Source organism: Sciurus vulgaris (assembly GCF_902686455.1).
Source record: "Sciurus vulgaris genome assembly, chromosome: 18".
Lineage (NCBI taxonomy): Eukaryota > Metazoa > Chordata > Mammalia > Rodentia > Sciuridae > Sciurus > Sciurus vulgaris.
Genome location: NC_136479.1, coordinates 5965854 through 5992530, shown reverse-complemented (window position 1 = coordinate 5992530; position 26677 = coordinate 5965854). Strand labels below are relative to the sequence as shown.

At 46.3% G+C, this 26677-nt stretch overlaps 1 protein-coding gene across 48 annotated transcripts in view; it reads right to left on the bottom strand.

Moving 5' to 3' along the window:
- Positions 1-26677, bottom strand: part of RBFOX1 (RNA binding fox-1 homolog 1) — a 1434211-nt gene that overhangs the window by 63614 nt on the left and 1343920 nt on the right. For 36 of the 48 annotated variants that reach the window (XM_079121725.1, XM_079121726.1, XM_079121739.1 and 33 more), the window contains one exon: positions 10232-10312. The exons of the other annotated variants lie outside the window; for them this stretch is intronic. In XM_079121725.1, coding sequence (XP_078977851.1) covers positions 10232-10312 — 81 coding nt within the window. The remainder of the gene's footprint in view (positions 1-10231; positions 10313-26677) is intronic. 48 annotated transcript variants of the gene reach the window in all.

The following is a 26677-nucleotide window of genomic DNA, read 5'->3' as shown; positions in this document are numbered from 1 at the left end:
GAAACCCAAGGAAAGCCAGGCCTGGTGGTGCACATCTGTAATCCTCCAGCTCAGGAGGCTGAGGCAGGAGGATCACAGGTTCAAGGTCAGCCTCAGCATCTTAGTGAGGTGGTAAGCATCCCTGTCTCAAAATAAAACATAAAAAGGGATAGGAATGTGGCTCAGTGCTTAAGCACCCTTGGGTGCAATTCTGGATACCAATATACAAACAAACCACCAAAAACAAAAGCAAAACCAGACAAAATCAAGGAGATAGATCTCAAATATGCAGCATGTTACTTGGTCCGGAAACTGCATTTTCTTTACATGACTCCCATGCAATAAATAGTTTGGGGCCTGGTTGGTCATTTTTATAAAATGAAAAGATAATTTAAGAAGATGGTATTTTGGTCATTCATAGGGGAGCAAGTAAGTGCTTAAATTGCTGCGTTTAAATGAACTATGCCAAGTTCTTTTTCCAAAAATGCGGTGGGACGCAAGCTCAGATTCCTTTTGAGCATCTTCAATCTGAGTGGGGTGACTTGTTTTGGGAGTGAAATAAGGCCTGAGGAGGAGGGGAGCAATTCCGGCTGGACACATTTCTATGCAAGAAGCCCCCAGAGCCCTCACCCCTGCCCTTGAATGATCTGAACGCCACTGGACGTTCCTCAGCTCCTCCTCTGCAGACCTCCGAGGCTCAGCCCAGTTCCCAAAGCTGAGTTCCCCAGGAATGTGCACCTGCTCTACCACATCCAGCTGGCCTCCAGGGCCTCATCTGTGGTACCTGCAACTTCCACGTTCAGAGCTGTGAATGTAGCATAGTTCTGATTTTATTTTATTTTATGTTTTTCCATTTTAAACCCACAGTTGGGTGGGGAAGCAAATGAAGTGCAGATGAGTGCTTAAAAAAATAAGCCCTCCAAATAAGCTTCTCAAATGATTGAAGGATTTCTCTGGTGCCACCAGAGGGGCCGGAGGAGGGTGGGCATTGTCGAAGAGTTAAACCTGGGAGCTGCACCAGCTAGTTGATCCTCTTAAGGAAACGTGAGCATTAAAAATACTCGCTGTCAATGCTATCACAGGGCTTGGCGTTTCAAGGGAATTCCCCCAGAACAAGTGCCTCGCTGCTTTCCAGAAACATCTCATCTCGGCCTTGTTCTCTGTCTGTGCGTGCACTAGAATCCCTGGGCAACGTAGTTTATTGTTTTAATATCTGTCTGACACAAAGCAAACGCATCCTCCAGTGACTCCTTATCTGTCAAATGTATTTCTGTGAAAGAAATATCAAGACAAATAAGATGTTTGGGGGCACACCACGGGATGGTAGTTTTTGCAACTGGCAGTCTTTAGCAGAAACCAGACCCCCATCTGAAAAAAGACAAAAGTCACCATTCTGCATTGAGATTCATAACCAAGGTGCCAAGAGAGCGAGACAGCAGTTGCTTGAAAAGTGGCTTCTTTTTCTTTGCAGATTCTTCCCTTTAAAGAACTGGGGTGATCAACAAGTGCCGTGTGTGTGTGTGTGTGTGTGTGTGTGTGTGTGTGTGTGTGTGTGTGTGTGTGCGCGTGCGCTTCCTGAGGAACAAACAGCCACAACGAAAGGTGCTGTGATCGGGTCTCACAGTCGCCAGCTGCTGCTGAAATAGTTGGGGTGCTGCCGACAGGGACTGAAAACATAGATGAACTTCTTGGGAAAACTGGCATCTGGTTGAGTAACTGAATCGGCGTGAGGGCTAGTGCAAGCTTCTTAAGTACCACTGGTGTGAGTCGGAGCTGTGCAGGACCACCAGGAGAGCCAGGCAGACAGGCGGAAGTAAAACCAGGGGGCTTCTCTGATGGAAAAGAATACTTCCTGGAGGTGACCTTCTGCAGGTGGTTGCAGGATGATGGGGTGCAGCTGTGGACAGCCTTCAGTCAGTGAATCAGGCAGGTGCTGAGACCGTGGCAGCAGGCAGAGCAGGCTACGTAGTAGGTGTCTAAAATCTCTCCATCTGTTGGTTCGATGAAATAAATGGGGCCTCAGGGCAAGTGAGTCTGTCCAGAGTGCCAAATGGCAGCATAGGAAGTGACATTACAGTCAGTCGCCCAGGGGAACCCTGTGGAGTATTTACAGTGGCTGAGCCTCCTGTTGGGTTCCCCTGCCCGTACCCCTATGATTGGTGCGTCTATAATTCTGAGACCTGAGCATTACACATCTATTCCACATCCCCCTGCAAGAATGCAGGTATGGGAGAGGTCAGCTCATGCAGGTCTTGTTAGAGGCACATTTGTAGCACAACGAATGGCCTCTGACACATGGAAAGAAGTTGATAAAGACTGGTGGAAAGAAGTGAGACATTTTCAATCCCTCCCCCAATCAACAGAATGATAAAATGGGTGAAGAATGGAAAGAGGTATTTCCAAAAAAAACCAAGAAGGGGACATAGGTGTGCTGCCACCCTAATGCAGAGCTGCAGACAAAGGAGGAGGGAGGCAGGGTCTGGATCTCTGATGGTGGGGTACAGTCTGGATGACTGGACATCTGTGGAAGGAGAGAGGGGCAGCCCAGGCAGAGGAGGGAGGATCCTGGGTAAGGTAATAGCGTCTCACCACTTTGCCCAGGGAAACTGAGGCAGGTCTTAGAGAGAAGGCCAATAGCCTTGTGGAGCAGAACCTCCAAGCTCAGATACATTTCTTTGTTGTGAGATCAAAACTAACAATGGATACGCTGTACCCTGATCAAATTTATAGATTGTTCAACTTTTAATATGCACCAGGAGGAGGGCATTTTTGTGTGTGTACCTACCTTATATTTCGTGTTTTGCAATTTGGTAAAATGGCCAGAGATGTGGAGGCCACATGTGGATGCGGGCTTAAAAGAAGCTCCTTTTTGTCTCCACTCCGAAGCGGCCAGTGCTGTCTTGCTGATTCGGATGAGAATGAAGAGCGTGCTCAGTGGTGGCCCAGGAGCAGAATCTGGCCCTCAGACTGCTTGTTAGGTGAAGTTTTATTGGAACAGCTGCACCTACTCACTTGGGTGCTGGTGTGATCTTCTCCAGCTATAAGTACAGGAGTCTCTGCTGCTGTCCGCCTTAGCAACAGAGACCACAGTGAGGTCACTATCTGGCAAATCTGCCAAGACACAGCAGACAGGGAAAGCTGCCTCTTCAAAAGCCACAGGATGGGAGAAGAAAGAACAACGCTGGTCAAACAGAGCTGCTGGCCAGCTGCTCCAGGGGCCGGGGAACCACTTCCGGCTCTACCACATCTTGGAGTCCAGCTCAGGGCTGTTTCCAGGCTCTAGAGTGCAAGTGTAGAGGTCGGTTATGAGGGAGGCTTGGGATTCAGCAAAGCTGTCTGGCTGGGTGGCTTTGGACAAGTTCCTTAATTCCAGTAACTCCAAATTTCTCATGAGCAAAGGTGCCATCATAAACACGCCACTTCATAGCATTTATGTGAGGATTACGTGAGGAAGCTCATGTGAAGGGCCTTGCATACAGCAAGTGCTCAATACCCGTTTCTCCTTCCTCTCCTCCTTCTCATTATTTCAGGTCTAGAACTGTGGTAAGACCAACTGGGTATTTACCTTGGGTGCAACTCCTAAATTGGGGGAGACCCCCAAACACTCCATAGTCAGATTAAATCCTGTTCCAGTACAATTTTCCAAAGCCATGATGAGCAGACCATTACAACTAAACTATTGCATTGAGCTATCTTAAAAAGAAGAAAAATTAATAATGCCTATCGTGTCTTCATGGAAAATTTTGATATTTTGTTCTTCATGGATCTTTTTCCATTACTTCTGAGTTTTAAAAATATTGCATTAAATATTATTTATCTGGATTACTTTTGTGTGTGCATGTCCTTCATATTTTATCTAAATTTGAATGCCTCATTTCTTCACCCTAATAAATAGTTCCCAGCACTATTTATTTTCATTTTAAGCAACCCCTCCAGAAAATACTAGAAAGAAAGAGCTGCCTTGGAGGCAACCAGAAACTTGCAAGTGAGTGGAAAGAGCCAGAAAGAGGACAGAGTTTTTTTTTTTTTTTTTTTTTTTTTTTTTTTTTTTTTACAGCAGTCTATTGTGACTTAGTGACCCATGCCTTTACTTTCTATGAACTGAACTCAGTCTATGACATTTTCTGTCCTGGGCAGAGAGAGGAAGCTGTGAATTAATCAAGGTCCTTACTTTAATTACTGAAACCAATGGAAGTTCTATCAATTACCTAAAAGTAGAACAGCGCAGGCTTGATTTATGTATGTTTCTGCCACTTAAATCATTATTTCATGAATTCCACACAATTACTTCCATAAAATCTGCAATCCATACATCAATTAACACCATGCCACTACCACTTGCCCTTGAGTTTCACAGGAACGAACAAATTAGACGATTTCACATTTTGATAACATTGGGTTCCCGCGCTTTTGCCTATAATACCTGACTTCTGTGTGGGGTAGGATTAGGGGTGACCGCTGCAGAGGGAATTGTCTCAACCTTAGAAATTGTCAGCAAAAGGTCCTAACCTTCAGGTCTGGCTGCCATGGGACTGTGGAAATACACAAGTGTTTGGAGAGCAGAGGAGACTGCACAGAAATTTCTGCTGGAAGATGCTGCTTTAGCTCCGGACAAATGAAACTTGCATCCAGAGTCCCACTAATCAACGATGGGCTTGGGCTTGGAGATGGGCCTTTGAGAGGTGATCAGATTTAGAGAGGACACAAGGGCGAGGCCCCATCATGGGATTCGTGTTTAGTGTGAGAAGAGACATAAGCTAGTGCCCTATCTCTATCTGTCAAGTGAGGACAGAGAGTAGGTGGCCATCTGCAAGCTGGGAAGAGAGCCCTCACCAGGACCCGACCATGCCTCATCCTGTCTTGGACTTCCAGCCTCCATGAGCAGTGAGAAAATAAACATCTATCGTGGAGGTGAATCAGTCTGATGTGTTGGCATGGCAGCTGAAGCAGATGAAGAGAGTCCTCACCCAGACCAGCAGGGATTTTGTAATCTAAGATGAAATTGAAAACGGATAAAAGATAGATATATTGCCTTTAATTAAAAGCATCAAATAGAGTGTAAGTAAGGTCAGATGACCAAAATGAAAATGTTAACAGGATCTACGTTTGTCACAGGTTATTTTCCTGAATGAAAAATTAAAGGAGAAAAACTCAGAAAAGAAACAGAAAGAATTAATATGGGAAATTTCCAAGAGATAACATCCAAATGATAATTAAATATGTGAAAGACAATGTTCATAACTAGGAGAAAGGGGATGCTATTTTCCACCCACTTGATTTGCAAAATTGAGGGAGCAGAAGCAAGACACTGTGGGGAGCATGTTGGGTGGAGCCAATAGCCCCACATGTGGGGATGTAGAGATGGAGGGTGTATCCAAAGATGCTCACTGCAGCCTTTACAGGGATGCAGAAATAAGGAGCTTGGGTGATTGGAGGGAGAACGGTGGGCCATCCTCCCCATCAGAAAGCAGGAGGGTACAGCAGCTGGAGGAGGAGATGGGTGTCTCCCACCCAGGTGTCAGTAGGTGAAGTGTCTGAGGTGCACGTAAATCAAGGCACTAAGCCAGGCTTGGTGGCACATACCTGTAATCCCAGTAGCTTGGGAGGCTGTCAGGAAGACTGCAAGTTCAAAGTCAGCCTCAGCAAAACCAAGGCCCTAAGCAACTCAGTGAGACCCTGTCTCTAAATAAAATACAAAATGGGACTGGGGATGTGGCTCAGGGGTCAAGAGCCCCTGAATTCAATCCCCAGTACTTCCAGCCCCCGCCCCCCAAAAAATTAAGGTACTAACACGGCCAGCCCTCCCCGCTTACAGGAGGGTAGATCCACCTTTGAATTATCATGGGGAAAGGTGTAAAGATGCTGGAGTCCACACAGGTCACGTTAAGGGCTCGTGTTGTGTCCCTGGACAAAGCGGGTACATTATTGCCACACTACTACAATCATGAGTGGGTACGAATGCTTTCCTAAAGATCATGACCAAGTTACTTTTTAGGTTTGAAATCCAGTTGCTGCATTGTGACAACACAAAGCTGATGACATTTACCTCCTTCTGGGGACAGCTCCAGCGTATGCAAGAAAGGATCAGTGATTCCAGCTTTCTAATCCGGCTGAGAGGTGGGCTCTTCCATTGGTGCAACACTGATTCGCTTCCTGTCTCACCTGATCGTAATCAAAGTCACGCCCTGGTTTGAAGGGGCTGAATCTGTGCCTTACCTTCCAGGTCCTGCCTATGGCTCATCTTGATGGGGTGGATGTGCCAAGTTCACACAGAGCTGCCGGCATCTGGGCCAGTGCCTCTGCCTGGGAAAGGAGCCAGCACCCATGGTCCTAGGTCATGTGATCAGTGGACAGAGCACCAGCTCTGCCACTTTCCCTCATTCTCTCTGCAAGGGGTCATACTGTTTGCTGCTCAAATCCTACTCAAGAATCTGAATAGATTCTGCATTTGTACGAGATGGTCTTATCTAACTTCCTGGTGTTTTGCTCCGACTTCATTTAAGTTTGCTAGAAAGCAGACCAGCTTACACTCTTGATGAAGGTGGATTCTTGGGGCATAGGTGAGCACGCATGATGTCCCAGGACACAACCTGACCCAAGGTTTCCAAACAGCACAGAGAGTCAGGCAGGAGAAGCAAAGAGGGATCAACTGGGGTCAGATGGGAAGAGCGAGGGGTTTAGGTTGATCTGGACATGAGCTTATGAGGGAAAATTGTTCCCTTATGAGCTTATGAGGGAAAATTGTTCCCTTTGCATGTCCTGGGTCATATTAGAAAGATTCACTTAAGAGGGGGAATTATGCAAAAGTGCTTCTAACAAAGCAGATAGATGACTTCAGAAGGAATTATTTTCATTACAGATTCCTTCGGTGGGGTTCCTTTAAAAACCATCCCCCCTACTGAAGTTCGGAGTGTTATTTACAGATGATTAGCTCTTTGGCTAGGAAGAGGGGCAATTTAATTCTAAAACACTCAAGGCCAGTTGAAGATTGTTTTGGGGGCAGAGGGAAAACCTGAAAGCAAAATTCACAAGTAATCTTGGAAGGCAGAGGACACATAGAATCCAATTTACCAGAGTCTTTTTTCTTTTCTTTCTTTTTTTTTTTTTTCAGGAGCACAACTGTCAAGAAAAGTGCATTTTCAGGTTATGAAAACAAAAACAAAAACAAGCACATCCTAAAAGACTGCTGAGAGGCGAGGGAACCTCTGGTCTGGGGAAGATGGATGGATTCCTAGAGAAAAACAGTCTGCACCATCACATGGCAAAGGCAAGATTTGGGGCCCTCACCCTGGTCAAACCACACCTGCAGGGAGGAGAGGGATCCCATTAACCGTGTGTGTGTGTGTGCGTGTGTGTGTGTGTGTGTGTGTGTGTGTTCCTTTCCATGTTGTCCGATTGCCTGAGGAGCTGGGATGTGGTGAGGACTAGAACCACATCTTGCAGATGCGTTTCAATCTGCAAGAGGAAACTCAAGTGAACCTTCAAGACACCGGCAAACGGCCTGGATCCAAATGCCATAAAGGAGACAGGAAGCTCTCCAGGTGCCACAGGGATGGAGGGTGACCCTCTGTGTGCGCATCAGTGGACAGTCTCCTATCCCTGGGGAGAAGCCTGGGTCCCAGAAGGGGTCTCCGTTCCAGAATGCCAACAGAGCGTGGCAAGGTGCATGGTGTTGTTGGGGGGTGGGGGGTCCTCCCACTGCACGCGCATTGTCATCATGAGAAACTCGCCTGCATATTTTTTTAAAAAACAGGATAGTGGGAATAGCTCTTAATTGTTTTCCTTAAAACTGCTGTATTTGGATTTTAATGTTTTAGAAAAAAATTGCTAAGCATCAACAATGGAGGGAATAGTTTAAAATACGATTAAACAATCACATATTAGACCATTAACATTTCAGGGCTTCTTATTAAAATCAAGATAAGTGAAAATAATAAGATGAAAGGTATGGGTGACGTGCCGAGGATGTATTTAAACATAGAGGACGCAGAACATACATTGTTTGGTGTCTACAGTTATTATAGATTTTTTACTCTAAACATGGGTAAAAAGTAGAGTCATAGATGGCTTAAATTGGCACCTTGTATTTTTCATAATAAAATGGGCCCTTTAAATCAGGGATTGGCAAAGCTTTTCTGCAAGGAGCCAGCTGGTACTGTTTTACACTTTGCCAGCCACCTATGTCTCTGTATCATATCTTTGTTTTTACAATCCCTGGAAATCTTTAAAAAGCATTCACTGATCCAGGTCTTATAACACAGGGCATAGGCTGGGTTTGGCAGTGGCTTGGGTTTGCCAGTACCCATGTTAGATGACTTTATTTCCTCAGTCGGTTCCTGCTAGTTCATTATAGAGAATTTGTGAGATGCTTCCGTGCTTAATGCATGGAGCACTTTCCCCGGTTCACTTTAGAATAGCTACCTGGACCCAAGTCAGGACTCTTTGGAGTCACTGTTTTTGGTTCACTTCTGTGAAATGGAAATACAAATCTGTGACATGACTGTGCAAAGCCACAGTGCCCAGTGTGGTGATCATTCACCTGACTGTGTGGCTCACTAACATGAACTTCGAGTCAAGATTCCGGGTCTGTGAGTCCACCGGCACCGCCCTGCCCAGCACATACAGAGATTTCATTCCAGATGGTTCTATAAGACAACCACGTTAGGGGAAACACTCCAGGTCTCCAACCTGCAACTCCAATGTTCCTTCAGAAAATAACATTTATACAGAAAAAGGAAGGGCGGGTACAGGACACTAACAGGGCCTAGGGACACAGAGATCCAGGAAGGCAACCAAGGTTGAATAATCTCCCCAGGTTCAAACACACAGTTCTACGTCCTCTGGGCCCTGTGACCATGAGAGGGCACCTCTGGGAGCCCCCTCCTCCCTGGCTGTAAAGCGGGCATTACCATACCTACCTGGTGTAGGGTGGGGACATAAGTCCTAGACAGTGAGGCACCTTCACCACTGTGAATGGTCAAGGGACAGTGGTCACAAATTCGGTGACAGTGTGGTTAGGTGTTGGTTTCTTGGGGCACACAGAATTACCTTGCTTTTAATTAATGCCGAAATTGCTAGTGAAGATCGTACACGCTGACCTGCCCCCCACCCCCGCCTCCTAAAGACTTGCATGAATCTGGGGCGAGGGTGTTATGCTTCCGGCTCCCGTGATGGCTCTGGGTGCCTCGGCCTCACACCCTGGGGGCTGAACTGTCTTGCTGTGATTGACAGCAAGGAACCCCTCCTCTCTGAGGCCCTTGGCGATCGCGGCTGGAGCTGCTGCTCTCCCAAGTCCCTCCGCCAGCCTCAGCGCAGCCCTCTCAACCTCGAGAGCCCCCAGGCCCACTCTGACACTGACCCACTAAAGACTCAGCGGGTAGCTCTGGGGACTCCCAGGACCGATGCACGTTGTGCTGTGTGAGATGCATGCTAAGCCTCAGTTGCGGCCGGGACCCTGAGTGTCTTAGAGATGGCGGAGGACAGGTGGAGTTAATCCTCTACCTCCTCTGGGGAGGTGGGATGGGCACTCCCCACCCAGACCCTCTTCCCAGGAGAGGAACCTGGCCCTTCCACATCCACACTCTGATCTGTCTTCCACGTTTACTTCTGGTCTCTTCCCTCTAGCACATGATGACTGTATTTCCATATTCATAATAAAATATACTTACTTTTTCCAAAGCAAATTTACATTGCTATGCCCCTGCCCGCCCGTCAAATGGTGAGAACCCACATTTTTTTTCTCTTGCTTCCTCCACAATGGAATCCAAAAGCAATCGGCACAGCCTTGCAAACAAGACCCCGGCCACGAGCTGGCCGCCTTTCCCACAGTGAGACCATGAGACTCGGCAGCCCTGATCCAGCATGGTTGGCTGGGCTACGTTGCCCTTGGGTGGTTGGCATATTTTATTTACGTATCCTATTAATTTGCAAAGCTGTGATCCAAGGCAGGCAACAAGAGGAGCTTTCCGCCCTCCCATGACCTTCCCCGGCCCAACGCCCATGGCCCTCACGGAACCCCATCTAACAGAGAATGGCTGGGACACTGGGTGTGTGGATTCGGATGCGGATGGGGATGAGCGGAAGGGTAGGGGTGCTAAGGCAGCGGGAAGCAGAGACATGCTGTGAGACTCAACTTCTCCTCCTGGAGAGCCACAGGGGGGGGGCACAGTGAGGGGAGGAGACGTACAGGGCAGGGAAGGTGACGGGACTCAGATTCATCAGACAAAACAAAGAGCCACGAGAGTGGGCTTACTTGCGGGAGTATATACAAGTGAACTGGGGCCACTGTACACGGAAGATCCCTCCTGGTTTGTCTGGCACAACAGCACCGTGCCTACGGAAGAGAGAGAGATGGCGTCTGGGCTGGGAACAGGCACGCTGCCCCCGAGAGACCCCGCAGCACAAACGAGAAAGACAGAGATGTGAACACACAGCCACACCCCAAAATGCTGGTGACCGGGAACCCCTGCTCAGCCAAAGTGGGTGGGGGAGCCCACCCCAGCCCACCCAGCACATGCCATGAGGTGTGAGCAGTGGGGTCTGGCTGACCTGGAAGCCAGCAGCAGGTCAGGAGCGAGAGCAGTATGCCATATTCAAAAGGGAACTTTGTTTTATCAGGGAGCAACAGACAGGAAGCCTGACTCCAACACCCCTCTGCTGTGTGATCTTAGTAAGTCACTGTACCTCTCTGTGCCTCAGCGTTAGCATCTGGAAAACAGGAGCAAATATACCTACCTCCAAATGGTGCGACCTTGGCAGGAGCTGGCATGTATTTATCATTTGAGAAATGGTTAAGTGTAAGTGTTAATATGTTCCGGGAAAACTTTTTCTCCCCCCAAACTTGAATCTTTCTGAATCAGCTCTTGAGAAGAAGAAATAAAGCAGGGCAGAATGACCCCAACCTCCGCCATCCCTGTGACCCAGCCGGGACGCTGGGCAACAGGACTTAGGTGTGTCTCCTCTCTGACTTCCTTGCTGGAGCTCCGGCCTGCAAGGCCAGACACACTGCAGCGAGGGCCAGCTTCAGCCTGCTGGAAAGCCACGGGCCCCAGGCAGATCCTTGCAAAGTGAGATTTTGCAGCTGGGAGGGCTGCGTCATCCTGAGACACCTCCCCGCTCCACGCCCTGCTTTGAGCAACCACCCACTCCAAGGATGACTGGGGTCGGGAGTCCTCAAAGGATCCATTCCACTCTCCTGCTGCTATGGAGTTCAAGCTCAAAGACTTTGAAAAGAACCGGAGGAACCTGGGAAGAGTTCAGGGCCCACTGTGGCAGGTGGAGCCCTCCTGTGGCTTCTGTCCACTCCCTGGTTGGGCAAGGTCCACCCCTCCCCAGTTCATTTAGGCAGCCCTCTGTGGGCACCACACAGAATGCACTCTCCCATGACAGGAGGCTCTCTTTCAGGTGCACCCCCAGGAGCAGAGAACCAGCCCATATCCTGGGGAGTCTCCCTAGAGGTCGTTTCTACACTCGCGTCCTATCTTCCCCGACATCAACAAACGTGCCCTTGAAACTTCCAGCGTTTATTTGGGGTTCCACCAAATAAAGACCCCAGGAGACTGCAAGCCAGACCGATTCTCACTGATCTCTCCTCTCTCCTGCAGCAGCCCAGTCAAAGAGTGGAACTCAGGAGGACCACCGGGAAGATGTCCCCAAATCCACCTCCACTTCTGTCCCCTGTACTTCTCTCACTGGTACACACGCTTTATTTTCAGGCAAAACAAAGATTTTGCTGAAGTTCCAAACTCACGTCACCCTTCCCCCATCACTAAGCCTAACAAGTCCATCTGGCCTTTCACAGAAGCAGCAGAGGCAGAAGTTCTCCCTGAAGGAGTGTCCCCTGTCCTTCTCACCTTCTCTCACCCATCCTGTGCTTATGGGTGGGGAAGAGCCATGCCCCCAGCGCAGTCCCAGACATGAGGGTGAAATTCACTGCCCATCTCCTGGACGGAACTACGCTCTGCCTGCATGGGCCTTGGCAGAGATGACCTCTGCTTGTCTGATGACTCTTTGTCCACTACTTCATTCCAAAATGGCACATCACGGTCTCAGAGGCTTCATGTGGTCTAATTTCTCCTCAGTAGGTATTTTCAGTTTTAGTAGGTCATTGACATAGAAATGGGGACTAGGAGCAAAGAGCAGCCAACCTTCAGATGATGAAGGTTGGGATGTGAAGTCACCTGATGGGAGATTCCTCCTGCCCACCAGGAGGGCTCTTGGCAGCCCCAGGACATGCTCTTGACCAGCAGCGCTCACGTGTGACTCTGCAGAGGTCACCTGTGTGGTTCTGCCCACTGTTAGAATCTTAGAGAGGAAGCTGCCAACCAGCATCTGCTAGGGTGGGGCACTGGCAGGTGGATTTTGAAACTGCACCAGAGTCCTCTCCTCCTGCTTATCCCTGGTGAAAAACCACTTTAAAACGAGATCTCAAGTTTCTTGGGGTGCCTCGATTTCAAAAGAAAAACCATCTAATTATAACAAAAATACATCCAGAAGGACGTTTCAGTATTGTGCAATTAAAACACTCAGGTCAATTTTCAATATCCTCAATGAAATTTATAGAACTCCTCTGGGACACAACACAGATTCTGCCTAAAAAGCTAAACCCCGGCAGCATAATGAAGCTTTCCTAATTCTTCTTATGCTGTGGATCCTGAGAAATTGGTCTGAAAGAAGTTCTTTGAAAGCTCTCTTAGTAGTAAGAAAAAAAAAATATGCAATGATTTTGACCTTTGTAGAACAAAATGCACGCACCACAAGATCTGGTTTTTATTTTACCTAAAACATCCTTCAATTTAATTTGCAAAGTCCTTATAGTATGTTCTCTTAGTACTCTGTGACCTTTTCTTAAGGAGCTTTGAATTCAACAAAAACAAAGCAGGAAAAATAAAAAACACTGTAAATTCCATGCATTTGAGGGCCACAGGGAAGACCAATGTTTAATTTGTTTAAAAAAGTAAATCAAATAGTTAATAGCAACACCACAGCAGTGTTTATAAGGCCGTTCAAAGCATTCCCCACACAGCTTTCCCATGAGACTCTTGAACTGCATCTCTCTCTCCCCAAGCCCCATTCGAGACCATTTACCTCCAGTTACCAAGAGCCAGTGCCTAGGACCAGGGTAATAGTCTATGCTTTGTGGATGTCTTTGTTTATCAAACTCCTTCTGATTGAACAATGGCATCAGGCTCACACTATACCATTCCCCACCTATTCCTCAGCCAGGGAGACACCATTAATACTTTCCTTTCCTATTGGCCCAGAATCCTTAGAATCATTCTCAACACTGCGACCAGACAGTTACTACCACTTCGTTCGAGCTGGTAGAGAAGGTAAAACCTCCACCCCACTCCTGCTCTTAGGTTAAGCCAAAGGAAATTCACCTTTTTATATCAAAAAGAGTTGAATGTTGGTGCTTTCATAATGGTTCAACTTAAAAAAAAAAAAAAAAAAAAAAAAAGGTTTCCTGTCTCTCTTCTACTTAGTTTAAAAATGACCTCTTCTCATCACACTGCCTAGGAGTGAATTAATTACCCCCTCTTCTATGTTCTTTTCACATTCTTTTGGATCTCGTCATGCTGGATTACAATTTTCTACTTACATGTGGGTCTTCCCTAGAGAATCCCCTGGGGCAGAGCCAAATCTTTTAATCTTTTATCCCCAGCACCTAGAAAAATACCTACCCGTCAGAGGGATTAGTCAGTACAGCTGAATTATAAGTCATTCTAAGGGACCCTCTATCTCCATTTCCTTTGCTAAAAATAGTGCCTTTTCTAAGCAACTCTTCCTAAGGGTGCCTATTTAGAGATGGGAGTTTGTACACTTAATTTCAAATATATGCACAAGCCATATCTAAGAATTCACTTGTTATTTCTCTCTTTCCTGGTCTTTTAAGGGCATCTCATTCAGTTAAACAGGAAACCTGGGCAGCTGGTAATCCCTAGCCGCACTGTGGGTGCTGGTGTAAGTGGCAGCCGGACAGAACTCAATCTGGGAATAGCAGAGCCCGCCCCCAGCCAGAGGACCGTAAACTTTAGCATCCCCAATTCTAGCAAGGTGTCCGCATAAGACTCCCAAGCAGGATGTGCAATCCTGCAGCTGGGACAAAGTAAGCCAGGGGCTTTGACAGGCACGAAACCCCTTCTGTTCACCTAGAACCTATTGGTGGCACAGAGATCATTCCTGGCCCCCTGGGCTGGCAGTAAGGCTGGAAGTGGGGTTTCCTCTCATGGCAGCAAGGAGAAAGCTTCTAAGCTTTGCATTCTCTGCTGACCCTGAGACCAGGAAACAGGCCTCAGCCAGCTGGGACAGGGTCTTGGCTCAGGCCTGTCTTCCTGGAAGTCCTTTCCCACCCCCTGGACAATCCCTGACTCTCTCAGCTCTGGCTTCTCGTCTTCCTTGAAGTGTATCTGTTCACTTGAGTCACTTTCCTTCCTCTAGCCACTGAGACAAGGAGCTCCAAGAGGTCCTGAATCTTGCTTTCCTCATCTTGCTGTGCCCAGGGGCCCAGGGAACCCGGCAACAGGCAGGAGCAACCGAAGAGAGAAGCGAAGGGCTTCTGACTGGTCTGCAGTTGGACTTCGAAGAAATGAAGTCAGAAGAGAGGGAGGGAAGGGAGGAAGGGAGGAAAGTAAGGCAGGGCTACTGCACCATGTCTACTTGCTGTGAGATGAGCCCAGCCCCACACAGTCATGGAGAGGGATGCACTCCACCCGCGTGGCCACTATGAGTGGCCGATGCCCTTCATTACCCCGAGGTGCACCTGGAAAAAGATGCTTTTTCTCTTTTGAAATGCACAAAACAAAGACACAAAGAATGCCACAACCAAAGCCTCATAAAGCATCTACCAGCCAATGGAGTTTCTGGGGCACCTGTCCCCTAAGGCTCCGTGTATCCACACGTCCACAACCCTCTACTGTGACAGCCAAGTGACGTGAAAAGGGAGCTTTCTGCTGGGGCCCCACTTGGCTGCTATCACTCATGGCCTAGCACAGGAGTGGAGGCTGGAAACCCCAGGCCACCAGCTGAGTGAGTGCAAGAGGCCTCTGGCAGAGCATAGGTCCTCCGCCCCTGGGGCTCAGCAGCGGAAAGGCAGGGTGCAAGGGTCCCCGCTTACTGGCAGGTGTTTATTGGTATGGACTACATGCCAGGCACTGTGCTGGCTCTGGGGCGCTTTGGAAAGGGCTATGCACTTTCCAAAAAAAAAAGAAGGCATGTTTCTCCCTTTAACATTCGAACACTCAGAAACAAAGATGAACACGTGGAAAACAAAGGAATGGTCCTGAGACCAACCTCAACCTTGGCCTGCACCATTAGCTGCATTACGCACTGATAAATAAATTCAAAAAACTACTTGAGAACCATTTTTGTGGTATCTAACTATGATGACTTTGGCAAAACATGTATTCTCTATTTCTCCTCCATGTTACTCTCATAATGGAAAAAGTTTAGCAGTGACTGTCGCCAATGCCAGAAATGATGTGCTGAATTCCACCCAGTACAGTAGTGTCATTCAATATTGGCCACAGGAAGCTGGCTCTGCATTTGTCCCTCCCTAACAAGAAGGGTAGGGCAGTATTAGTGTTTCTTTATAGGTAGGAAAGACAAAACGCAACCAAACCAAACGCAACCCAGGCATGAATGATTTTCTTCTACCAAAGGACTACTTGTCATTCAGGCAAAGTCTAAGTGAACAGCAAGCATCTGGTTCCCAAACCATGACTCACTCTATCAATGGCTCCTTCCTGCTTGCATTATTGTAGAGTGATTTTTTTAAGCTTATTTTTCTAAAGAAATAGGATGGAGTGAGGGAAAGGGTCATGATTGAAGGGAGAAGCTATGGGCTGGTGAACCATGGACTCTGTGCTGAAACAGAAACTTACAGACCTTTCTTTTTCCCTAGCAGGGAAGTACTTTGGGAAGGGGGTGGCCATCCCCCATGGGTTTCACAATCAAGGCCACATACAGATGCTGGACCCACCCCCGTGTTTCTGAGTTTCTAAGTCTGGGCTAGAGCCTGAAAACTTGCACTTCTAACAAGATCCCGTCTTCAAGGATGGACCACAGTTTGAGAAATGTTGGAGAAAAGTCAGTTCCCCAAATCTTGAGGCCATGAGTTCTGTCCTTCACTAAGTCAGAGGTCTTGAAATCATCATGAGCACTGAAGAAATACCCGCAGAGAATGCCCAAGGGCGGCCGCTCCAGATCCCAGCCCCAGGGCCTCGGTTGCCTTTCTAGTGGCCAGTTAGTGGATGCCACCGCTTCTGGGCAAGCCCAGGCCCTGAGGTCATCTGCAAGGATGGAGAGTAAGAGAAAGGTAAAAATGGCCAGTTAGGCCTGCTCCAAGCCTGTCTGTGGACAAAAAGGCAGAATTACTGTTTGTTCTTACCACCCCATAAGGATGGACTTGGGTCTTTGCTCTAACACTTAGATCAAGGCAAGGCGCTCAGTCCTCACACCAGCTACTCTGCAGAACTCTGGAGGGGCTGCCCAAGAAGAGAGGCCCCTCTTGGCTTCCCTTCCTGAAGAAGGCTTTACTCATCCACGCTGTGGTTCACTAAGCGGTCTGCCTGAGAAATTCATGTGCTGAAGTCCTAACTCCCAGGAGCTAGCATGGGACTAGGTCAAGGGCAAATCTTTCCAGAGTAAAATTCAGTCAAATTAGGTCATCTGGGTGGATCCTAACACACATGACTGGCGTCCTTCTAATGAAAGGGAATTGGGACAGAGACATAAGACCACATGAGGACACTGAGAGAAGAAGGCCATCTATAAGCTAAAGAAGAAGAAGAAACCAATCCTGCCAACTTGAACTTCCAGTCTCCAGAATTTTAAGAAAATAAATTTCTGTTGCTGCAGCCTCCAAGTCTGTGGCACCTTGTTACAGCAGCACTAGTAAACTAATACACACACACACCTTTGGATGGACCCTGCCTTGAGGGTCAGTGAGGCACTACAGAGGGTTCCCTGGGTAGTAACACACAAGCCTCAAACTTCTGCTAGACTCAGAGGCCTGGGAGGTTGCCATGAGACTCCTGCCAAGGGAGCCTACTGTTTCTAATTGACAAATCTACCCAAAGCCCCAGTGGGCTGTGGATGCTTTTGCACTTATGCATTTTTGAACATCAGGCTAGCATGAGCTAATCCATGTAAGGATATTTCCACAGTTAATACTTTTATACCAGCCGGAAAGATGTGCTTCTCTGAACGATTATGGCAGAGCATTCAGTACAGGGATATTTCCTTTTAGGCACAGATGTTGCAAGGAAATGTTGCATGTATATTTAATTCTTATAAATTGAATCATGTTTTAATTGTTCCAAGAGATTCCCATAAGGAGAGGAGCCCTAAAGCCAATCTATCATGTAAATAATCCCACACTTCTATTTACTTTTTAAGTCTTGATTTTCATAATACTGAAAGATAAATACATCATTCCTTGTCTTTTCTCTTTGCTAAACTTTTTTTGATGAAATTTCCGTCTTTATAGGAAAGCTGCAAGAGTAACAAGAATCCCTGTATGACTTCTCTTTAATCATGTACTGTTTTAATATATGAATGACTTGCTTTTATTCACCTGCCTCCATATTTTGGGATAATAGTGGCTTTAATAGAAAATATTTAACTCAATATAATAAACATAACAATAATAATTCTGAATTCCAAATTTCACTTCAAAACTGAATACTGTAGAAATCCCAGGCTCAACCCTTAACTTGAATTATTGCCTACTCTTAACAATCCTAGAAGATAGGTGTCAATATTGCAATCACTCTGCAGATGAGAGCAGGGGTACCCAGTGTTCTTTAGCACCTTGCCCAGGGTCACACAGATCTTGTGATGTAAATGAAAATCACATCAACCAGATTCCTTGACTTGAGGTTTTATGGAATTCTTCTAAATCAGGTGTTCGCACTAGAGTCCTTGGCTGAATCTGGCTTACCACCCAGTTTTGCTAAGGTTTACCACCCTGTGAGCTAAGAATAATTTTTTTTACATTTTTAAGAGTTTGAAAAAACATCAATTGAGGAACAACATTTGGTGACCAGTGAAAATTATATGAAACTCAAGATTTTGCATCTGTAAAGTTTTATTGGAACATAGCCATATATATTCATTTACATATCATGTGTGGCTGCTTTTGTACAGTTGAGTGGAGTAATTGAAACAGACCTCAAGGCCTGAAATATTTACTTTCTGGTCCTCAGCAGAAAATGTTTACTAACGTTCCTTCAGCGTTTTTAACAACACTAATAGTAACCATCTCTTGGTATGCCATTAACCCTTACCTAGGATGCTGTACTAAATATGGCAGAGGATATCATTATATCAAGACAGGCCAAAAATTAGTTTTATTTTTATTAAAGACAACCAAAAAGGTTAAAGATGCATTTAAAAAATATTTGCTTGACATTTCTTTTGAACTTTTTCAAAACAATAAATAATTGGAAAAAACTGTAGGTCTAGGAACTCAGCCACAACAAAAACAATGCAGATAAATTTTATCTCCTAAGATGTTTAGACTTCAAGATTATAATGCTCATATGTAGATCAGGGGTATCCTAGGACCTTGTTCCTAAATCTTTATTATGCTTCATATCTCTGGGGGACTTTTTTAAAGTACAGTTTCTTATCAAGTGGGTCTGGGCTAGGCCCTGGGAGTCTGTATTTCTAATAAGTGTCCAGGGAATGCAGGTGCTCCCAACAACAGTAAAATGTTAGGAACTCCATATGCAACTTCAGCTACAGCTTTACTAATAAGAGAGACCATCAGAGTGGCACTGGGTCTCAAGCAGGTAGGCACCACACGCATTGTTACTGTTTCTTTTGACAGATCCAAGAAGAAATTGAAGCTGAGAGGAAAAAGAAAAATGCAGAAAGCTGAAATTTCTGACAACTTTGTCTCCAAAGTGTGGAGTGTCTCATAAAGCTACTTCTGGTTATCAACGGTGATACTTGGCGATTAAACGTACTCTAACCTGGGAGGGGTCAATAGCCACCCTCCCCATTTCAATGAGGCCACCCCTGAGAATCCTGGAGCTGTGTTCTGGGTGGAACATTCGACTCTAACAGGATCTGGATAACCGGTAACTAGAACCTCCTGCTCACGTGAAGAATCTTCAATAGTGTTTTAAATCCAAAGAAGGCTCCGAGCAGAATGAATCATTTGTAAATAGGCCAATCCTACTTGCAAGACCGAAATGAGCCACAAAGGGAGGACATTCAGACAGGAGGAACAGCGAACTCTTGAGGTTCTAAGAGTGTAGCTGGAACAGTGTAGACTTCAAGTACTTTGCAACCTAGTTTTGTTGTCTGGTCTCACTGACTGAGTTATTTGACCTTGGGAAAACATCTCTGAAACTCAGTTTTTACATCTGTAAAAGGGGGGATTAAAAATATCCACTTTATCAGGTGTTATAGTAAGAATTGAATCTATTCTATGAAGGTTTGGCGAATAGTAGGTGATCAATGCGTTCTCAATAATAATGGAAATAGTAATAATAATTATTGTTGAGACTCTCAAACTACCACACTTTGGGGACTTGATTTGTTTCTTAAAGAAAGGGGTGGCAATCTGAGAATCCTCACAAAGTTTCATTTGGCTACTAATATAATGCTATGCATAATGAGGTCAATAGCAAATAGTTTAAGATTGGGAATTGATTGCAAAAACTTAAATTTGGAAGTCATGAAGTGAGGAGCCACGTGTGGCTTCAGGTGAGGCTGGGGCCACCTCAGTCTGGCCCACGTTCCTGCCTGGTAGGGCCACCCTGGTGGGAAGCCAGTTCGCTCTGCGTCAGAGAGATGCTTCCTCCAATCTGCCACACGGCACCTACCTCCCTCACAGCCTGCTCCTGAAGACACTTAGCTTGCCATCTCTGCCTAGGATGAAAAAAATCTAGAAATTGTGCTTCAGTTGAAATCGGTGAGATCTGCAAGTCTCTGCGATGAACTCAGAGGCCTCTTCTCTCTCTACTTCTCATCTTCAAATCAGGAGCCTGTAAGAGGCTCTGAGAGTCTAAAAAGCTGCCTAGAACTGCCTTCTATTTCCTTCTTTTTATGTTTCACATACTCTTCCTATACTCTATTTTGGAATGGTCTGGGGATCTGTGGAATGGAGGTAGACCCATCTCCAGCTGCCTCCCTGGGCCTTCCCAGCTTAGCTTTCCAATCTGGGAAACCCTCCCCTCCTGCCTCCTGCTTCTTGATACAAGCAGAAAATAAACATAACCTTCAAATTTCTCAATAAGTGATGACATCACACACACACACACACACACACACACACACACACACCATTCTCCATTATGGGCCAAAAGCAAACAGAATACTTCAGCTGCAGAAATTATTCTTCAAAATGACAGAGAACTAATACAGAGGCTTCTAGTCTTCTATGCTATGTGTACATCAAACAGAACTAGAATCACAAATAGATTGTTATTTTTTTCAGAGAAAATATCAGTGATATTGAGGTGTTCATGTTTTAGAATGATAAAGGGCTCAATACAAGAATAAGTGTACATCGATTAACCTTTGCATCAGATTTAAATATGGAACCCATTAACTAATATAATCTCTCAAAAAAATAACAGCCATTGGCATTATTCTTTGAATAATCCTTGTTTAGTTTCCATAATGGTATACAGTTTAAGGAAAAACTCATTAGAATGTAGCATACGGCATAATTAATTCTGGCTGGTTCTTTTGGTGTAAATAGCTAATGCAGATACTGAATTCCATTTTCCACTGGCTTTATTAATTTTTCATAAACCAATATTTCGACTGTAATGGGTTGTAACCGTCCTGCAGAAGTTCTAGAAATGCATTAACTGTCATCAGCGGAGTTCATCCAAGCAGGCTTTTCCATGTGTGAACCTGTTCCCCAACACTACCTCTCCACAAGGCCATGGCGTGGCTTTGTTTTACCCTTGGAGAATGAGTACCTGCATCTAATTAGCACGAAAGGTGTTAGGCCATCTCTGGCCAATTTGTCTCTAGTTACACACCATCTTAATTGGCTGGGCAAATCATGCCAGCTACACATTTTGAAAAGATCACTAAAGGTGGAAAAGGAAACATCCAGAAGCATGTGAGTTACCATCAAATGGTAACACAAGGAGAAATGTCTTTAAAAATTTAATGGCCTCCTGTTTGAAATCACGGGTGGGTTTGCTTTTCCCCCTAGGAAAAGACGTGGATTAAACAGGGAACGAAGCTCACAATGACTTTCACGTGGGGCACTGGGTTAGTTGTGGAGACAATCCAGGAGATGACTGAGCAGTTGCTGTTGGGACCCCACTTCTTCTGACTCTTGGGGTCCTAATCAGCTCATTAGCTGCAGCCCTTGTGACAAGATTGTTCACGTTTAGCGTGGGAGGTGTTAACTCACCACCAGGGCATTTTTGCTTTTGATTTTAGTTATGGCGATTATTATTTTCAATAGCACTTTTGACGGCTGCCTATCACTCGCAGGGTACATTCCACAGTCTAGATTCCTTTATGTGGCTTTTTCAGGTCTTTAGCAACCTTTCTATAGAGGGACCCTCTGATGGGAACAGATCGATATTTCTCAGCCTTTGGAAAACACTTAACTCAGCTCAGCAATTCCCATCGGTAGGTGTCAGGCACAGATCAGGCACCTGACTTCTCCTTTTCTATCTTTGGACATGTCTCAATGGATTCTGAAGATAAAGGTTGAGGTGCCCTGGGGCTCTACCTCGCTGCTCCTTTTTCCTATAATGATCTCTTCCTACTTTCTTGCCTGGTGAACTCTTATTTATGCTTCAAGACCCAACTTGCAGCACCCCTTGGACTTGTAATGCAGAGAAGGTTGTGACTGTCTGCCTGTCTGTGCACATGCACAAGCACACTGGCAAGTATCGTTGTTTTTTAAGTGCTGACTTTGTTGTTGTGCATCCACTCTACCCTTCTGAGGCCTAGAAGGCGGGCCTGGGCTGGACTCTGCTACCTCGCTGGGCCTGAGCTCAGTGCCCGGCTTTCCGCACTGTCAGGCTGTGTTAAAGGATGAGCGAATGGGAACAGGTGACTGGCGTTATCATTGGCTCTGCCCTGGTGGAGGCCACACCTCTGAGTGATGTGAGCTAAAATTCTGGGCTCATGCAGTGTGTAAGACAGTACAATTCTGGAGAAGGAGGAAGACTCTTGAGAAGAAGAAATAATAATGAAAGGAAAAGCTTCCCTGGGCTTAAATTTATGGCTTTGTGTTCATGAATCTGGACTCCCTGGGCTAGGATCAGAGAAGTAAGGCTGGGGTTTTATATGTCCCACAAACTAAGAATGGCTTCCCATTTTTAACTGGCCAGAGAAAATGGCCAGTATTTTATAATACATGATAATTAGCTGAAACTTAAATCCCAGAGTCCTTTGCGTTCTACTAGAATACAGGTATTCCCATCCATCCACGTGCTGCCTGTGGCTGCTTCTGCCTGAGAGCAGCAGAACTTGGTGGCCACAGAGGGACACATGGGCTGCAGTGCAGAAAGCCCTGACCAGCTGGTCCCTGCTCGGAGCTAAGCAGTCCTCTGTTCCTCTCTCTCTTGTAACTAAGTCTGGCCTGGACTTCTTTCCTAGCGTGGAGTAACTGGTGGCGTCTCCTGCCCTACGTCTATGTCATCGTCCTCAGCACAATGGTCATCAGCATTCGGACTGAGGCTATTTGGAGCTGTCAGTCAGTCATCATCTTTGATTTCCTGTGTGCAGGGAGGGTCCACTCGGCAGGTCTGGGCCGACTTGACCCTGCACATTTCCAAAACGTGCAGCGACCTGAGACATGGGTGCTGACACCTTAGAATACTGGGTGTCTGCTAAGAGTCCTTCTGTACCCTCGAGGCCTGGGAACGCAGGAGGCCAGTTTGATCAGAGAGTTCAAGGTCATGATGTGATTTAGGGTGACTGCCTAGTTTTTCTTTAGGGGTCTGAGGTACAGCCTGCCTTGTGATGGACCCCATTAAACACTGGACGCTAAGGCTCAGGTGAGCTTTCCTGGTTGGCAACAACCTGTGCATGCTGTTACATGTCACGTCTAGGGAAAGTAGGCACATGTGTGTGACTGCATGGGAGGGGCAGAGGAAGCAGTGGTCTGGCTTCTCCTGACTCCACCCCCACACGCTTCCCCTTTGCTGACTTATTCTGCACCCTTTTGCAGTGACACACCATACCTGGGGATTTAGCAGCCTTGCTTTTTCCTGTGAGGCCTTCTAGGGACTCACTGAGCCTGAGGGTGGGTTCAGGGACCCAACACCCATGAAACCAGGGTTTAAGGGTTTCCCTGCTGGAGTCAAATAATCACAACATAATGCCCCAAAGACGGGGCGACTACCTCTTTTTAGATTCTCTGACTGCCATTGGTGAGGACAGGTGCTCATTCTTGCCCATGAGAGTTGTTAAGATACCAGGTGCACGGGTTACATCTTTTATGGTGTGCTTCTGTTAGGATAGAACTTTTCACCTTGGCTCTATCGACATCTTGGGTCAGACAATTCTCTGTGAACCGTAGGAGGTTTTGTAGCATTCTTGGCCTCCACCCAAGAAGATGTCAGCAGTGAACCCCTCTGAAGAGGTGACAATGAAAACATTCTGTCTCCAGAAATTGCCAAGCTCCCTTGGGGGGAAAGTCACTCCCAGTTAAGAATCATTAATGTAGACAACTGCATGAAATAAAGCATCATGGGAGGTAGCAGAGGAAAAAATAAATGGGCTTCAGAATCATGAAGACGGGGAACTGAACCTACTGACACTTCCAAGGCCAATCATGTTGGGCAACTCAGGTTCATAGGATTTCCAATTTACCAAATGAAGAGCATGCCATTTACCTGCAAAGATTTAATCTACATCCATGTACGACATAAAGGTCTCCACATGGAGTTGGATGTGCAGTGGGTCATACTAAACACAAATATGTTTTTATTAGTTGTTGCTGCATTCCAAGACCTAATGCATAGAAGATATCCAGGGCACTCTCTTGCCTAGTCTTGCAGAGATAGGCACAAAGCAGGTTGGTAAAAACATGGGCTTTAAAGTTAGCTAGGAAAGAAAACAAAGCCTTTAAATAATCACCAGATTTTTCTCCTAGTTCTGTGACTTAGGGAGTGGGGTGAAGTCTTTATGAAGCTTTGACCTCATCATTTCTATAATAAAGATGGCTGGAGCGCATGTTCCTGAGGCCCTGGGGAGCTGCACAGAGTTCAGCACAGCACCAGGTACCGAGTGCACAGAGGTAGCTCACTGCCTTTTTTGTTGTGTGGAGCTTCTCAATATATTGATACTGGTTGCCTAAAACTATCCCTGGGAATTCATCCAGAGCCTTGTCCTCTTTCCAAGGCCTAGAGGTGGAGCTTCTTGTAGGAGGAACATCCTGCCGCCCCCGGGGCTTTGCGAGAGCAGTCTTTGACAGGCTTCCCAGGCAACAGAAAGAACATTTAGGAAATGCTGTTTTAGCATATGAGCAAGTACTGATCCTATCTGAAGATCAAAAATACCCCACAGGCTCCATCAAAGATGAGCTGCATTCCCTCCGTGGGACCTGGAAGGACACAGCTAAAAATTAAGGCCAAATGTGGGCAGGGATGGAATAAAATCTGATAAGGCTGTTGGGGGAGGAGGGAAGAGACAAGTGAATCGCAGCCGAACAGGGAGGCGGAGGTAAACAGATGTACAAGATAAACTCTCTGAAGTGGAACATTTCCAGGCTGAAAATCCTTTGCTTGGGGACTTAAATCTGGACGCTCCTGTTCCAGTTCAGTGAAGTGCAGTGCATTTGAATTTGGCAGATGTGTAAATTGTACAAAGCATCACAGAGCAAAGGTCATTGTTCATCAGGAGCAGCTTCTTATGGCCATAGCTCTGCGTCCAGTCCAGGCTGGGGCTCTGGGTGGGTGTGGGAATTCTCAGGGCAAGGAATACCTGGATATTAGCTGCTTATGGAGCACGAGGGATGATAGGTACCTTTCAAGCCCACTCTGTGCTCTCCCAGGCTGCTAAGGGAGCACCCCAAGGAATGGGTTTTGAACCCAGGATTCTGGGCCAAATTTCCCGGTGTCCAATCCAATCTCCAAATTAAACAAACTTGCATCCAGGACCCCAGTTAGGGAGAGTTTTGCACCAGGCCACATTTGGGGGATGCTGTTTGTATTCAAATCGCAGGAAAGGAACTGGAAAGAGGTTCATGGAAGTGTGTGGCGTAGGCCATGCCCTTAACTGTATTGGACGCAACTGAACGGAAGTGGGAGGACAGCCGGGAGGGAGGCCTACTTCTGCCTTCTTTTGACCCAGCTCAGAGATGAATCATGGTTCACAGCAGCCAAAAGCCCACAGAAAACCAATAGTTCTGTACGGCTAATCCAAGGTCAAATACAGCTGCCCTTCTGAGATAAGCAATCACAGAGTGCTATATCCAACCTCTCATTTCAAAACTCTACGCTGAGACCCCAGCCCACTGTCCCATCTCCTAGCCAGGTGCCAAGCCATGTGGTCCATGGCCAGGGTCTCATCGGCCTGGACGTAATCAGAGGAGGTGACTTTGGATATCACACTAAGCCCTTATATTTATATTTAGCTTTACAGCCCGTGAAGTTCTTGGACACTCATTACGGTACCTGATCCTCCCCAGGATGAGCTCATTCCAAGACCTGAACACCTTTCAAATGGGTCTTTGCAGTCAGGCATGCCCTTCTGTGGGGTCCTGTCTTTCTTTTCTCTTAAAACTAGAACGTTTTATTGCAGGAGGTCTACTTATCAGGACGCCCCCCCATCCTGATAACGATAATGATGATAATGATAATAATAGGACTGCTCATCATCATTGTCTAGGTTCTTCACGTGATTTGCCACGTGATCTGTCCCGCTCTCTCTACCTTGGGCTTTAATTGTATGCCACTTGCTGTCAGGATCTAGCCATGCCTTAGATCTGCATTTCATTAAAAGATCCTTTCCTTTCCCTATCGATCGGCCCTCGCAGAGTAATCGAACTCAATTCCAACTTTCCCTTGCAGGCAGGGTGTGCGCCCACTACGGAAGTGAGTTATGTGTGTTCAAGTGGTGCATCTTATGAATCTTGTTAAGCTTTGCTGCCTTGTAGTCCCACTGATGGAATATTTAATCACAGAAATGAGTCGGCTGAGATGATGTAGTGTGGGGAGCATCGCAGTATGTATCTTGCTGGCAATTGAGAAACAGATAAATTTGCCATTTGTCAGGACCACGCCGACAGCTCCGTATAACCTTCTGTTATTTATTTTTATTCTGTTTTACTTATTTATGAAGATGGGAGGTGCTCTAAATCAATAGTTTTGTTGGGTGGATATCATGATTATCTGCAAAAGACATTCCTTTTTTAAAAAAGACCTCTTTATGAGATAGCAAGGACATGGGCAGGGACAGTGTAAGAATTCCCTTGGAGGTCTCTCTATCTGGGTTCCTGGAAATGCTGTTTCTAATTATATCAGGTAACTGGAGGCATCTACTGGGAGTAGACATCTACTGGGAGTGGACATCTACAGATATTCCACTTCCGCTTCCGGCCCTTGATTGTATTGAAACTCTATAAGGGTATGGCCAAAGTCTTCAAGACCTACCTGGGTTCTAATTGACTTATTACTCATTTGCCTTGAGACTATGCCTCAAGGGGGCTGGAGATGATTAGACTCAGGAAAACAATCAATGCCACTTAGCTTTCTAGGAA